Source organism: Calypte anna, chromosome 2, assembly GCF_003957555.1.
Source record: "Calypte anna isolate BGI_N300 chromosome 2, bCalAnn1_v1.p, whole genome shotgun sequence".
Classification (NCBI taxonomy): Eukaryota; Metazoa; Chordata; class Aves; order Apodiformes; family Trochilidae; genus Calypte; species Calypte anna.
This window is the reverse complement of record NC_044245.1, coordinates 20,698,344-20,714,917: the sequence shown is the minus strand read 5'-3', so window position 1 is coordinate 20,714,917 and position 16,574 is coordinate 20,698,344. Positions and strand designations below refer to the sequence as shown.

Below are 16,574 nucleotides of genomic sequence, written 5' to 3'. Positions count from 1 at the left end.
TTGAGAATAAATTTGTGATCATCAAACTTGGAGATGATTATGGCACAACTGAAGACCATAGTTGCATAATATTAAATATTTCCTTTGTTTAATAAAATGGTGTCAAGCAGTCCCCAGAAAGTGTTCCAAGGCTTTCTCTTACCCCACAATATCTTACATTACTGCCTTTGGACCAAGGAAAAAACTCATAGGCTCAGTTTTCTGGTTCTGTGGTTCAGAGAAAGCCAAATCCAGTGCTACACTGGTGTGTTTCCTACAGGCTATGAGTGCCTGGAGAGCAAGAAAGGCTGGGACCAGTAGCTGAGAAGATTAGTTCAGATTTGGTCTATGCCAGCAGAGTAGGCAGTTGGTACTCTTTTTATTGGTTTGTGGGTTTTTGTTTTTTTGGGGGTGTTGTGGGTTTTTGTTTTGTTTTGTTGGGTTCTGTTGTGTTTTTAAACCAGAGAACACAGGTTTTCTGACTTTTACAAAGAAGTATTACCAATCCAGCTAAGAATTGTTATGTCCCCAAATTTCTTCTTTCAGATGGATGGATGGAACTCCAGTCAACTATGTTGCCTGGGCTCCTAATGAACCCAATTTTGCAAATAATGATGAAAACTGTGTGGTCATGTATACCCAAACAGGTGAGCGTTATAGCATAATTCAGTCTGCACAGTGGGCAGAGGCTTGGGAGTGCTGTGTGTGCAAGGCTGGGTGAGTGAGAATACTGAGAAGCCTGATGTTGTGTAGAATGTTTAAAAAGCACAGAAAAATAAATAATATTATCTTCTTTCATTTAAAAAATGAAACTTTCACTTTAAAAAAATGCAAGTCTAGGAAGCTAACACACTGGATTACATTTGCAATTTGATTCCTGTCCTTGTCAGATAATTTAAGCAAGAATTAGCATCAAGCAGTTAAGCATCAGACCACCTGCAGATAGAGTCCGTATTATATTTCCTATAACCTCTGTCTATTTTATGAGTACCTCTTTAGGACGTCAGCTGTCATAATTTGCACAGTTCCTAAAAACCTGTGGTTTGGTCATGGCTTTGATTATTACTAATTAATGTTATGCACTATTTTAATTAAAATTAAAATAAATATAAATATCCTTTAACATAGACTGTTGCGAGTAATTGTGCTTTCACTAGCCAAACAGTCTGCTTTGAAGAAGTTAATCTCTTCTACTTTTAAACATCCCTAGTCTCAAAATCTATAGATGAGGTGATACAGTTGTGTGGAAAGTGGCCCAGTCAGTGGAAAGAAATGAACATTTTTTTTTGGGGGGGGGAGCAAATATTATATCCTGTTTCAGAGAGTTTCTTTAAGATAAGATGAATTATGTTCTTAACTTCAATGAATTATGACAGTATCTCCATTAAATATAAGGTGTGTAGGTAATTGCCTTTTAACTTTCTGCAGCTAATGAAATGAATGTCATTTCCTTATTTGTTCCTGATATGTATAATGGGGGTGCTGATGTTAATGTTATATTCTTATGTCATACTCCTATATGAAGAAAAGATATGCAGAAGATTTAAAGACTCAGGTAGAAGGGTAACAAGGACCATGTACTTAAATACTGACAGAGTAATCCCAGAGGTTGTGCAGGTCTCAGAGAGATGACTTAAGCATTGGAACTAAAATTACCCCTAGAAAATGCCATGAGCTTTCAGTATTAAGATATTTTTTTCCTCAGACAAATTATTTGTATTCTTAATTTTGCTCATAACCTGAATATTTCCAAGGAACATACATGAAAAATATGCATTATTTCAGAGGGGGATAAATACAAACACAGTTATCAGTTCTACTTCCTGCAACAGGTTTGCAATATGAAAGAACAATCTTTACCCTAGTCCTAGCTGTATTAGGTTTTCTTTCTTTTCTAATTTGCTTTCAGGTACATGGAATGATCTTAACTGTGGCAGTGTTGAGTTATTCATCTGTGAAAGGCTTAACAATACTGTTCGCCCAACTGTTGCTCCCACTTCACCACCACCAAAGGGTGGGTGTGCAGAAGACTGGTTCCTCTTTGATAACAAGGTACAGTATGAAATGTCAATGCATTGGATTTTAAGAAGGGTGTAATAACAACAATCTTTGGTTCAGGTTATCAGTTGTATGGGGTTTTCAGGTACCATAATATATGTTCTGCCTGTGTATATTTAAAGACTCTAGAAAAATGGTTCCTGGAATAGAAATTGTAGCCTCTATTGCAAGCGCAGCAATTATGAAAGAGGTCATGGGAAATACAAGAAGAAAGTTTCATCTTAAATTTTTGGTAGTGTTAAGTGTTGCCAAGGATGGCTGAGCAATTATCCATGGGCAGAGCTATTGTATATTCTTGTTTACTGTGCTGAGGTCATCTGGTTGTCAGGTCACCTGGACACTTATTCATCCCTTGGTTGCTATGCACTAGCTCATTAGACACTAAGGTACCTTTTCTTGACCAAATTTATCACAGGTTTTATATAACCACATACCTGCTAAGGATTCTAAGTATTTCAACTATACCCTTTTCCCTGCTTTATTAGGTAAGATCACTCCTAGTCTTCTCAAGAGACAAAATTTCCAGATAAGAGACTGTATGTATTTAAAAATCCATAGATTGTCCTCAGTGAAACTATAAAAACTATAAAACAACAGTGTACACCGTTAAGAGTCCACCTAGCAGTGAAGATAATCCTTGATTACATAGCCTCATCTAGCTCCATCTCTTTTCCTTTTGGCTAAGCCAAAGTATGATTTCAGTTATCTCCTTTGTTTGAGACACTGGCTGCTGACTCCTCCTCTCTTCCTTCTCTCAGCCCTGGGGAAGAGTCACAAACTCAGAGTCACTTCCATTTCATAGTGCTTTGTGAAGCTTATGTTTCTCTCTTCCTCATCTCCTTTAAAAGGAGCTTCCAGAGGTTCCATCCTTGACTCTGAGTTTTTAGACACAGCTTCTGATTGCCACAGAGCTACCTCCCTTTTACCCAACTTTCCCCCCTAATTTCCTGATTAATTTTTCAGCTTCATTCAACATATTCAGGTTGCTTGACTCTGGCAAAGCTGTTTAATGACATCTTTGTTAAATCTCATCGATCAAATTACAAGAAATGGTAAATTCATAGTTTTCTTTGTAATGTCAGAATTAGTCTCATGCTGTGATTGTCCTATGAACACCAAATCTGGTATTACGAACAGGGCAACAGAAGCTGAGGCTGAAATAATCCTTCCTGTAAGTGTAGGCTAAAATATTGGGGTTAATGCTAGTTTTGTAGTATATATCTTCTCTTTCATAAAGAGGTAAATCAAGGTAGAAAGGACTGTTAAATAAGCTAATGTCGATTTTTGCTTAAAATATTCCTTTTACCTTGTTTGTTACTAACAGACGTTTTCACCAAATTTAAAACATCATCCAGGTATAAATTTGGCACATTTCTCTTTTTCAGTGTTTCAAAATATTTGGCCTTAATGAAAATGATACATTGACATGGCATGCTGCACGGAACAATTGTATTAATTTTGGAGGAAACCTGGCTACTATATCAAAAAAGGAAATGCAAGGTATAAAGCACCAATATTTGATACTGGATGACACATCAAGTAATTTCTGATAAACAGATTAAAGCAGATGGTATAGTTTCTGCAATACATGCTGTTATTTATACCATATTAATTTAAAGTTATGTTGAATGAGGAATAGCACCTTTGGAAAAATACTTACATAACTTTCAGTTTCTTGATTAGCTTTTAAATATATTTAAATAGTAGCATTGGAGTTGATATAGGATGTACAAAGGACTTCTAATGCTTAAAATTTTGTATTTTGTATTAGGAGGATTGAAATGTCTATATTTTAAATTTTTTTTAAATGTACATGTAAAAATAGGACATGAAGGGAGTAATATCCAAAACAAATCCCCATGTACCTTGCTGCTGAGCCAAATGTTAGGGGTGTCAGTGAAGGACACATCCTCTGGCAGCAGAAGGCTCCGATGCCGGAGTCCCAGCTCGCCCCTGTTCCCCTGGTTCTGCTGGACCTCAGCCTGCTGGTCTTGCTGCTCAGCATGTTACAAGTTTTTTTTAGTGAGGCCTCATGTTTGCTCAGGAAGTGTAATGCCTCAGATCCTGAGGGCTGTACGCAGCCCATCTCCTAGCTCACTCCATCCAGTTCCTGTGGTTTATGCTTTTTTCTATAGCAGAGGAAGGACATTCTATTAGTGGAAAGTCAGGCTAAGCAGGAACTAAGTGTAACAGCATCTGGCCTTCCAAAAGGCTGAGATCTCAGTACATATGTTCTTGGTTATGAAGTAGTTTTATTTGTGTTATGCATGTTTAAAAATGAATTTATTAAGCTTGTTTAATAAAGTATTTACCAAAGAAAAGAAGGGAGTGCACAGTATGCGGACTTATTTTCTATGTGTCAAGGATTAGTGTACTCATGTTTATTTCTGTAATACCATTAAAACATTTTCCATGCTTCCTCAGATGGTGAACAACACAGAAAAGTGTACACACAAATTCTCTTAAAAAATTTGGAAATAATTTAGTGCGTAAATTTACTCATCTTCGAGTCTGTAAATAGTTTTTCTGACTTAAACATCAGATGACTATAGTTTTTCTTTTTATGATGATTGCCCCCTTATTTAGAAAAGAATAACTATAACTTATCAACCTGTTTCCAGGCACTGTAGTCTGCATTGTTGGGGAAAGATGCATGCAGTTTCCTTCTTTTTATAGTTTTTCTTTTTTTCCTTCAGCTTCCCTCATGTCCCTCTTAAAAAATGCTGCAACTGATGCTTGGATTGGACTGAATGACATAAATGAGGAGCACACATACTTATGGACAGATGGAAGCCCAGTTTACTATACAAACTGGGCAAAAGGTTCTCGAAGTTTCTATAAGGTCAGTAAGCATATGCAAGTATATATATTAAGTGTATTAATTATATAAGTAAGGTAAATATTAATTTCTGTTTATCACTTGAACATTGTAACTTAGGTAGATGAATAAAATGAATGTAGGTACAACTGTATTTTCTTTAGTTTCCTTTGTGAAGTTTTTCAGTAATCTTGTTGCTTTTAAAAGCAGAGTAATCATGTGAGAGATCAACCTTCACACATTTTTTTCAGCTTCTATGTTTTGTCATAACTGTGGATCAATCCAGACAGAGGTTTAGAAGCATAATGTGAAACTCAACCTTAAGTGAGCAGTTTCCCTCACTTTGATATGGCTCATCAGGAGATTCAAATAAACCATAAAATAGAAGCAACTGTATGATTTTTGTATACAGTGAACATTATTTGGGTTTGATGGAAACACTCAGTTAACTGTTCATATTTACTTTCTTGGCACTAAGCTTATTAAGATGAATGTGATGAATAAACCTTTCAAAAAAAAGGAGACTTTGGATATTTCTTATTTTTGTCATTCCTGCCTGTGACTTCTATCAAACCTTCCTTCTGGAAGTTCTCTTATGCATGCTTTGAAACTTTCATCACTGCTATACCATTTGGTGTTTAACTGCAGGACAAAACTGAGTGTTATTCATTAACTGTGAAAGGGCTAATGTAGAATACTGTATTTGATAATACTACCTCTGTACTCCTGTGCTATCTTTAGAAAGTTCATCTCTTTTCCATAGCAGAATTGCATCAAATCCAGCTAAAGCAGGAAGATATTCTATGAGGTCCAACCTCTGCTGCCATTCAGGCTATGGCTGGGTTTTGGGATTTCCAGGACTTCTCCGCCTCAGACAAGCACACACCTTCTGTAGAAGGTTGTGCCCATTCCCCTACACAAGCTTCTCCACTTACACCTTCCTTCACTTGCACCCAAGATCTGGGTTAATGCCCCTGAGGGGGTTTGGAGGTAGCATAAGATTAGGCTGTTGTGAGGAGGGGAGAGCAGAAAGCCAAGCAGCAGCTTCTCATGCCAGGCGAGGTAGTACAGGAGATAAAGAGCACAACTTACAGTGGAAAAGAGGTTACAGTCATACAGCTTCTTCCTGCCTCTCTGCTGCACTTCACAACTTCCTTTCTCATCCAAGTGCAGACTGTCCTAGGGTTGAGTTATAAGTGCTTATTGTCATATTACTGCTCCAGGGCATTGCTTGTATGAGTTAATATAAATGACCTTTATATTACTGGTCTGTATGTGACTGTGTGTGATAAGGGAATCTGTGTACCCAGCAGGAGCGGGAACATTCCTTACCTATCCACATTTTTCCCTATTAATCTAATTTCCTCTGTAGGATGACTGTGTCTTTATGATGAAGAACCCTATTGAACAGGCAGGAAAATGGAAAGATGTAGAATGTAAAGCAAGCAAAAGCTACTTATGCCAGAAAAATTCTGGTGAGTTCTTTTATCAGTTTCTAGTACAGCTAATTGTGATTATGTCAAACTGGTGTTAAAAGTGACTTTCCCATATTCAGCCCTATTTAAAATTAAATTAATCATACAGTGTCACTCAAATTTTATTATTTTGTGAAAAACACGTGGCATTTGCAATTTTAACAACTAGATCAATTAGTGGAAAAAACAAACAAAAGAACAAACTAGGATCATCATGCATTTTATTATTTTTGGTTATCAGAAGGAGAGACAAAGAACAGTATTTTGTCGGTATACGGGCAAATTATTAAAAACTGGAATTCTACTGTTATACTTAAAAGCACTGTAGCTTCTTTGTTTTGAAAAATTGCCCTGCTTTATTTCCTTTACAGTCTTACATAGGCAATTTTGTCATCAGCATTTATATCCCTCTGCTTACTCATGGTGTGCTTACTGTACCTTGTTCCTTGTCAGATATACAAAAAATGTTAATATAGAATGAGCAAGGGGGGGAATTGTTCCCTTTAATGCCCTACAGAGCTCCATTATGCTTTGGGAGGGTGTAGAGCCTGCAAGGCATGTTACTGGAGGTGATACAAATACTTATGTTTAAAGTTCATTCTGACAAGAATTAAAAGAAAAAAAAGGAATTGAAGAATTTTACACAGAACCTGAAAATATGGTTTTTGTCACTGAAGTGGTATCTGGGATGGTTCTTAATTTGTTATTCCACCCTTTCTTGGTGACTTAATTACTTAGTGTTATATGTCTAGCCAATACAAAGCATTTGACTTTTCTTTTTTGTTTGTGTGCTCATTACAGACCCCAAACTGCAAAACTCCGAACCTGTATTTCCTATTCTTGGCTTTAACAATTATGGTGATGACCGCTATGCAGTCATCAACTACAAAATGAGCTGGGAAGAAGCCCAGAAGAACTGCAGAGACCAGTTTGCAGAACTCGCCAGCGTTTTGGATCCTTATGCTGAATCTTACCTGTGGTTACAAATGCTAAAGCATGGGGAGCCTGCATGGATTGGGCTTAACAGCAAGACGGTGAGTCAGCCAAATGCTGCCAAGTGGCAGTCATACCACTACAGATCAGCACAGATCAGCCCCATTTCCAGCTCAGAAGTTGGCAGGATCCGCTGCTGAGGGTGATGTTTGCTGGTGGTCAGGTCACTCAGTACATGGCAGCCATCACTGTCTTGCTGAGATACCCAACTTCCCTCCACTTCAGGGGTTTTACACACTCAAAGATGTGGCCATAATGTGAGAAATGCCACAAACAAACACCAAGAACATAGATGGAGAATACAGTGGCTTCAGTGGTGAAAGTGGCTCTGAAGTTTCCTCGTTCTATGCCATTGCCTACCACAGGCTGATGTAGGGTAGACATTGTGGTGCACGCCATGGAAACAACTAGTGTTAAAAATATTTTTTTTTTTTTTTGTGAGGCTATTTTAAGCCTTGTATTAATTTACATCTTAGCAAGAGCTTGTGCTGTGCAATCGGGGAGTGGCAAGGTGCAGCATAGAAGTGACAGCAGCCCTCTGGCAATGGGGACACCTGAGGCTGGTGTCGAGAGCTAAAGCTGGTTCCTTGTGAAAATCTGTCAGCAGACTCGGTAAGTGAAGAAGGGATAGGTCTGAAAAGGGAAGCATCTATTAGAGACATGTAAAAAGAACATGAAAAAAGACAGCCCAGCTGGATATTTGTGGAACCAGAGTTGTGAAGAAATCAAGAGGAGAGGTGGAGCCAGAGCTTGGTGGGACACAGGGCTGACAGAGGGCACAGATGCTGAGGTGAGAGGAATAGGAACTAAACTTCAGTGGGAGAAGGCACTGGGAAACCAGGATTAGATGTGAACCTGGGATGAAATGTGGCCAAGGACTTTAAAGGGAAAAGGACAGTAAAGGAAGTGGCACAGAGAGCTGTATGTGAGCCTGCCTCCAAAGATGAGAGGAAGAAGCAGGTAGGCTCTGGAGGATGGGGTGACAAGAGCCATGACTGTGACTAATGTTTGTTGTCCTCTGGAAATAGTAGTAAATTCCACAGAAAAACTAGATTGTCTCTAGTAATTGGTCCTTCCAAAAGCTAGAAACCCTGTTAACATGGGTGGCAGAGGTCTGTGGGGAGTGCACCATGAAAAACGTCATCAGTATTGCATTCCTTTCTCCAGTGGAGCTTCTGCTTTTTCTGTTTGCTTTCTAAATATATAGTGAAGCTTGTTTTAGAGGAATGCTGACAAAATAGTTCCTCCACAATCTTTATTTGATCTGTGCATATATGTGGAATCCTATGATAAAAACTTCAATTACATATTCACATCTGCTATTGCAAGGTCCAATTCATACACAGATGGTGTGAACTGAGTAATGTAGGTTGTATAATAAATAAACACCTCTAGGACCATTGCCCTGGCTACTGTGGAGAGTGGAAGTCTGGGACAGACTGTTAGATATTTGTGACAGGGGACGATTTAATTTTGAGTGAGAAACCAGGATTCTGATATTTCCTAACCTGTAAATGCAATCCTACTGTTATTTCCATCTAACTGTTGTATGTGACACAATTTTTTTGTCACTTCCTTTTAGACTCATGGCCACTACATGTGGTCAGATAGAAGGAGGAGCAGGTACCATAACTGGGCCAGTGGAGAACCAAATAAGAACACAGGCTGTGTCTATATAGATTTGGATGGTTTCTGGAAGACAGCATCTTGCAATGAAACATTTTTATCTCTCTGTAAGCAATCTGATGGTAAGTTGTGAATGGGAGAAATGTGATTTAGGAGACCGGAATTTAAATGCGTAACTGTAGTGAAATGAGGCAACCAGGTGCCACTCATTGCCAGGGAGTGAGCATGTGCTTGTGTCAAGCCCACTTGTGCCTAATTAGGGTGGGCCCCAACTGCGCATGAGCAGGACCAGGGAGCCAATAAATCACTCCCTGGCAATTAGTGGCACCTGGTTGCCTCATTTCACTACACATAACTTCCTTTGAATTTAGCATATCCACATATGCAAAGATTGTGATAGATTATACATGCCTTGTGATAAACTATTGCTTTTGCCAAGGAAGAACGCTCAGATCCAGTCTATCTTGAATGATTTCCAGACATTTCTTCTCACAGGCCAGTTAACACGTGCACATCAGAAAAACAACTGCAACATTTCATGCCACAAGCAACAAGACATTTCTGGATCTTTGTTTGCCAGGAACTGCAGAGTTGATCAAGTTTAGCTGAACTCTATCAGTTGTATATTTCTACATATAAAAGATCTTGTAATATTTGGACATAAGAAAATTCTGTCAACGTGGCAGCTGAGTCAATCAATTCATATTTGTTAAAAGTATAAAATCCTGGGAAGTTTCTACTGAGATACTGTAGAGCTCAGGTATTGCACTTCAATTTCAAACATGAAATTTACGATCTCTGCTTCAAACCAAATTTTATATTTGTTTATGCTCTACTGTGGCTCTAATTACTCAATGCAATAGGCTACTAATTCCACTTTTATGTATTTTAGGATGCACTTCAAAGGTCCAGACAGCTTCTTTAAGTGACCTTGATACTGATTGGCTGGATGCAAGCACTGGCTTGTGGTTTGGGTGTTGAGATCCTTTATATATACTGATTCATTCCTCATTCTGTTCCACAAGTTGTAAATAAAAATTGCTGATCTGAAGAACTGGAGTAAACTTTCTCTAGCAGATTGGAGAACCAGCTCCAACCGGTGTAGTTTATTACTAATTTGTCATGATTAGTTCAATCACTTATCAATACACTTAGTTAAGTGTATGGGATTATTCCTTTTACTGATATCACTGTAAAATTGGTAGGGCTGATGGATGGTGAAGGAGTATATGTTTCCATTGGCTTTTAAGACCTCACTGAAACCTGGGTGTCTTCTTAACAGAGTTAATCCCTAGTGAGCCACCACAGCTTCCTGGAAAATGTCCTGAACCAAAGCGTGGCAGAAACTGGATTCCCTTCCGTGGGCATTGCTATTATGTTCACACCACTTCTGAGGAAAGCTGGCCTGATGCTTCCATGATGTGCATTCAAATGGGTAAGGGCCTTTTTTTTTTAGGATATTTTACAGGTTGTTTTTACATTTGCTTTTTAAATTTAAAATCAAGATATAATATATAGATGTCTGTGTATGTATATCAATTATAAACTACAGTCTTTTCTACTATATAAAAATGTTGAATGTGAAGCATATGATGATTTTTTTATGAGAAAATTTGATTTCTAATAGAGAATCTTTCTAAAATGATATGTAATATTTAATTGGTATTTTCAGGTGCTTCTCTGGTTTCCATAGAAGATTCAGCTGAACTGAACTTTCTCTTATTTTATTTGGCTCCACTTGCAACTGACTTCAGAAAGTTTTGGATAGGATTTTTCAAAAATGTTGATGGTAATTATTTCATAATTCATACTGAGACAAAATATTTACTGAATAAATAGAGTGAATACTAAATGATGTTACCATTATAAATACTATTATACCAAGAACAGAAAACAAATCAACTGTTAAAAATTCAATAGCTTTTCTGTTAAAACACTTAAAACATAAACCATGAAGAGATCTAATACTTTTGTGTCTTTACTGTAATTAGAGTATATTTCAGTATACATTTTTAGTGGATTTTTTTTTTCAATCCAAAAATATTTCATCTTACTGTTAAAAAAAAACAAACAATACTTGTAAATTTGGTATTGTATTCAGTATCATTGTCTGTGAGCATTTACACTTGTTAAACTCCCATTTGATCATTTTTGAGTGTTAAAAGAGTGAGGAATGAGCCCACTGTAATGTTAATTTAATCAACTAATAAATTCCCTAGCCAATATCATGGTGCCCATTAGACTGAAAATAATTCCCCATTTCATTCACTCACTACTTAACACTTTTAATTTTAGGGGAATGGCTATGGACAGACAGAAGTGCTGTAGAATTTGTCAACTGGGAGGAAGGAGAGCCTACAGTAATTTTTGATGAACACTGTGTTGATATGGACATCTCAAGTGGAACCTGGAGGAACTATTACTGCTCTGTTGACCAGAATTTTATTTGCAAAATCCCCAAAAGTAAGAGCTGAATTTCTTTGCATTAGGTTATTTTAGAAGTAGTAGTTAATATACATCAATCTGAAGTACTTACCTACTGGGTATGCTTTATGTATTCATGTAGATGCATGTGCTTTGTATCAAAATCAAGAGTAACTTCTCTTAAGGACAATGAGAAGTATGTTGTAGAAGCACCTGTCAAGTGTTTCCTCCCCTTGGATTCAAAGTATTTATTTATTGGCAATTTGCTGTACCCCGGGGTAGGAGAGAACACATGAACTGGTGAAAGTGTAGAGAAAATTCATAGTCATGGTTGGAATGCAAGGGGCAGCAAATGATGAATAGATGATTAAAGTGGTGCTGAGAAGCAAAGCAGACACACTGTTGATAGTTAAGCTGAGGGGCACCAGTTCAAAGTCTCTGACATCCTGTGGAAGGAAGGTGGGTGCTGCTGATGGGGTTCATACCAGTGAAGTGGAACCTGCCAGAGAGCCAAGCAGAAAGCATCAGGTGAGGGTGGGCAGTGGGGTTCTATTAATTTCTCTGCTGACACAGGCATAGAGAGACATCCAAAAACAAGCAAACAGCACAGTACATTTAATTTTTAATGCTTCCTCGTGGCCATGTTTTTTTTTTTTTGGTTATTAAACCCCACAAAATCTGAATGCATCCCAGGCTGGGGTGAGTCCCCTCTATGTGCACAGCAGCATTGTGTAGAGTGTGAAGGATGTAAATCTGGAGATGTGCAGTCAGCCTAAGTCATTGTGTGCACACAGATTCAGCTGTATCTGAACATCAGCTGGGACACAGTTTGAAATAGGCCATTAGCAAACAGATTCACTGCACAAATAGAATAAATGCAATGTGGAACCAGCTGAGTCCCCTGCTTGTGCATCTCCAGGTAGTAGCAAGTTGGCAATTGATTCATCCACGAGCTTTCTGTAGGGTCCAGCCAGCCAGTCCTGCAATAAAATGAGTCATACTCCCCAAGCAATGAAAGGAGGGAAAAGATGTTACCTAAAAATATAGATCAAATGCTTCTGAGTACAAATTTCTTCTGTGTAAAGAAAAGTGTAAAAAAGTTGATTTCTTCAAGGTGAGGTTTTACACTGTGGAAGTGTAAAAACTTTGAATATGACTCCTCTACCAAAAAACTGTTCAAAGCAACTAGATAAAAGATAAAAAATAAAATAGATTTTTTAAAAAATTAGCAAAAAAGAGAAGTTTTTTTTTTTTAAGAAGATTTTTAGCAAGAATATTTGATAGATTCAACCTGAACTGTCTGTGAAAGAGTTTTTTTATCATTTTCATCTCCATGTACTGAGTTAAGCTCTGGAGTCCCCAGCATAAGACAGACACGAACCTGCTTTAGCAGGTCCAGAGGAGGACCATGAAGAGGATCAGGGCTGAAGCAGCTGCACCAAAAAGAGAGGCTTCAGAGACTTGGAGTTCATTCTGGAGAAAAAAAGGCTCCAGGGAGACCTTATAGCAACCTCCCAGTACCTGAAGGGGCTTCAGGAAAACTGAGGAGGGACTTTTTATCATGGACTGTACTGATAGGAGTAGTTTTAAACTAAAAGAGGGTAGATTTAGATTAGAAATTAGATAGAAATTTTTTCCTGTGAGGGTGGTGAGGCACTGGAAGAAGTTGCCCAAGGAAATTGTGACTGCCCCAAACCCAGTAGTGTTCAACGCCAGGTTGGGTTGGAACTAGGAGATCTTTAATGTCCCTTCCAACCCAAACTGTTCTATGAGTATTTAAAACTTTACAGAAACAGAAAACAAAAATTATGTGGGCAATATTTATTTAATCTTTGAATAGTTTCTTGCAAACTGTGTATAATATCTATATTTTTAATTTTATAGTTCCTGAAGTTGAGCCAACCCATGATTCACCTGTCAATAAAGGTAAGTTGATTTCTTACAAGCACATTAAACAGAAATTTTGATAAGTTTATAGGCATTTATTATTTGCAAGTAAAATTGCCTCTAAAAATTGTCATTTAAATACCAATTTATCTGTCAGAGTTTATTTTATTCTAAATCTCTTTAAAAGGTGGGCTCTTCTCTCAAACTGGATGTCTTATTCTTTTTTTTTACTTTTTGAATGGTATACTCAGGCACTATGCAATGGTCCTTTTAAAAGGAACACAGAGGAGACTGAAGCCACTTTCGCCTTGTCCTTGTAGACCATGCATTAGTCTGAACTGCTGTTATGGCTGCTCAGTGCTTTAGAGTTCATCCAGTTGGCTTGTTTAGGGGGATGTTTGTTGTCTGCAATAGCAGCGTCTGGCCATTTATATTAATTTTTCTATTTTGTCCTTGACAGCATCAAAAAATGAAGCTGCTACTTCGTCTGCAAATAGCGTAGGTGGAATGATTGTTATACTGATCTTCCTTCTTCTAACGGGAACTGGCCTTACATTGTATTTTTTCTATAAAAAAAGACATGATGGGCAAACATTTACAGCCAGTTTTGACAATGCAATATACCATGGTGGTGCTGATCCTGAATCTCATGAATCAAATTTTCTTGTGACCAATATTGAACAAAATGAGCAGGCAACAGTTTAATAAGCAGGATAATCTAGGCCTTGATTTTGAAGGTATATAAAGTTCTGAAATACAAGAGTTCTTAAGGAAAATGATTTTCTGCTGTGAAAATTCTAGTTCATTTTGCACAGGATGCTTCTTGCTTTCTGTACTAGCAGGAATAAACAATCTTGCAAGGTGGATCCAGAGATCTGCACACAAACTGTAGTACTTAAGGGCTGTTGACCATACACATAGACCTGAAACTACGCTCTGTGAGTGAACATGCAGGCAGTTCCAGTCTCTGCATGGGTCCAGTATCACCTTTAGACACAAGAAGAACCACGCTCACCGCAGGCAACTGTGAGAATAAGCTCCTTAGCATGCTCAAAAAAGTTCATCTAGATCTGTAGAATTCTGAAAAAGCCACCCTGGTGTCCAGAGTAGACTGGTAAAATTGCACAGGTTTGACAGGACCTCCAAGCTCACCTTGTGCAGGTCCCTGCTGGAATCAGGACCAGGTTCCTGCCCCAGCACTGGGAGTCCACATATTCCTTTTGCTACTGAGGTACCCAGATAAACCATTTGTGTTGCCTGTAACATCTGAATTAACACATCTTCTTCCTCTGTATATAACTGATAGAAATGAAAGTGTAAATTGTTTTTCTTCTGCTATAATTCTGTAACATAAGCATAGAAATGACGTTTGAATGTGAATAGAAATATTCTGTCATTTAAATAATAAAATAGCAATCTGAAATGACATTCCAAAAGGGAGGGAATAGGCAGGATGAATTATACATAATGTATACTGGATAAATTTCATAGAAATTTTATGAAATAAATCTCTGATACCAGTGAAGATTTCATACTTTTTAGGCCATTTCTTCAAAGCCTAATGAAACTTACCAGTAAGCATTTGAGTATCATTCCAGAATTTCATCATTACTGAGGTGACAGCGTTGCCTATCGTATGGACTACTAATATATATTCTGGGTTCAGAAACCCTAAAAAAATATAGTGGATTCTCATATAGGTTTGGTTATTTTAACTTTTCCAGTATTTTTTATGCCAAATGAAAACAAAGAAATGATTCGAAACTCAAGTGTAGAGGAGGCCCTTATTTAATTTGATATTTTTTATATTTTAATCTTTCAAAAGATTTTAATTTGTGTTTAAATTAAAATATTTTGAATGTGTATTAAATGCTTGTAAATGAGTTTTTATTCTACTTTGGTTCACTGAAGTGCATTAAAAGCCTGGTTCTAAGAAAAGTTTGTGTGTCTTCTTAAACAGAAAAATTTATGATAAATGTAAAAATAAAAGGAAGAAGGGATGGGATCCTTAAATTTCTTTACAAAAATAAGTATCCATTTTTCCTAATCTAGTAAGTTCTTAAATGCCAATAGTAATTTGTCTTTTCCATCCTATGAAGCAGCCCCAACACTTGAAGCTTTCCCTTATTAAGTGTCTAATGAAGGTGATGTAATTTAAGCTTGCTTACATGCTGTGCTGCTCTGGGTGTTTCTGTAACAGATTATTGTATCTTTCATAGCCACTGTCACATCTTCTCTCCATATTTTCAGGCAGTAAATACTATCCCTTCCCTTTTTACTTTGCTGGCTACTTCTTCTAGCTCTCTAATCCTAACTGCTATTCTCTTCTAGACCTGCTTTATGGTACATAGGTCCCTCTGACAGTACAATGCACTGGTGGGTAATGTATTTCAGGAGAGATTTTGACAATGCTGAGCAGATCAAAAAGATCAAACCACTGTTGTAACACCATGGAGAAGAGAAGTTTCCTGAGTGACCTTACTGTGTTCTTCCAGTGCTAAAAGGGAGCTTGTAAGAAAGATGGGGACAAATGTTTTAGCAGGGCCTGTTGCAATAGGACAACAACCAGTAGCTTGGATGGGGATCTGAGCAACCTGATCTAGTTGAAGATGTCCCTGCTTACTGCAGAGGGGTTGGACTAGATGACCTTTGAAGGTCACTTCCAACGCAAACAATTCTATGATTCTATGGCAAAGGATCCTTCTGTCTGAGTTTGTCAGAATTTGTTCTATTGGATCTATAGGTTTAGACAGAGAAGTCATTAAAAAAACCCAAACTTTAGACCAAAGACAGGAAAGGTGCCTAATGAGCAGTTAGTTTGTGAAAGCTTCTTTGACTGATAACCTTTATAGATTAGTTGTCCTGTTATATCTGGTAGAACTGAAACAAGAGTTGTTTTGGACTGTACAGGATTACTAGTGCCCACAGCCTTCAGCAGAGGGTTGTATAACTTAGACTGCATCAAAGACAGTGGCTACTGTCTGATAATGAAGAGTACAGCCCTCTGAGGGACTTTCCAGACTTCTGAGAAGCCCCTGGAGTGCCAGGATGTCTCTCTGCAACAGAGTACAGAGATGGGATTGGTTTCCAAATATTGCTCTTACCAGGGAGCTGAGTGACTGTCTCTGAGCAAGCTCTGTGGGTGAAGAAATGAATAGATTGTGTGAACAGTTGTTTGCTATTTATCTTAACAGCTTGATTCTACTAGGAATAGGAGCCTAATGGGAAAAGCAAAGCAAAGCACAACAAAACAACCACCAACAGACTTGTTCCAAGCAATACTTGTTATGAACTACATTTCGCCTCAACTTGAT

General features: G+C 37.8%; 1 protein-coding gene across 1 annotated transcript in view; it reads left to right on the top strand.

Annotated features, from left to right (window-relative positions):
- Positions 1 to 15,150, top strand: part of LOC103527531 (macrophage mannose receptor 1) — a 30,825-nt gene extending 15,675 nt beyond the window's left edge. The window contains exons 19-30 of the mRNA XM_030446513.1: positions 526 to 626; positions 1,889 to 2,031; positions 3,423 to 3,537; positions 4,734 to 4,879; positions 6,228 to 6,330; positions 7,132 to 7,364; positions 8,906 to 9,071; positions 10,232 to 10,384; positions 10,622 to 10,738; positions 11,245 to 11,412; positions 13,258 to 13,299; positions 13,721 to 15,150. Of these exons, the coding sequence (XP_030302373.1) occupies positions 526 to 626; positions 1,889 to 2,031; positions 3,423 to 3,537; positions 4,734 to 4,879; positions 6,228 to 6,330; positions 7,132 to 7,364; positions 8,906 to 9,071; positions 10,232 to 10,384; positions 10,622 to 10,738; positions 11,245 to 11,412; positions 13,258 to 13,299; positions 13,721 to 13,965 (1,732 nt within the window). The 3' untranslated portion in view covers positions 13,966 to 15,150. The remainder of the gene's footprint in view (positions 1 to 525; positions 627 to 1,888; positions 2,032 to 3,422; positions 3,538 to 4,733; positions 4,880 to 6,227; positions 6,331 to 7,131; positions 7,365 to 8,905; positions 9,072 to 10,231; positions 10,385 to 10,621; positions 10,739 to 11,244; positions 11,413 to 13,257; positions 13,300 to 13,720) is intronic.
- Positions 15,151 to 16,574: the final 1,424 nt, after the last annotated feature.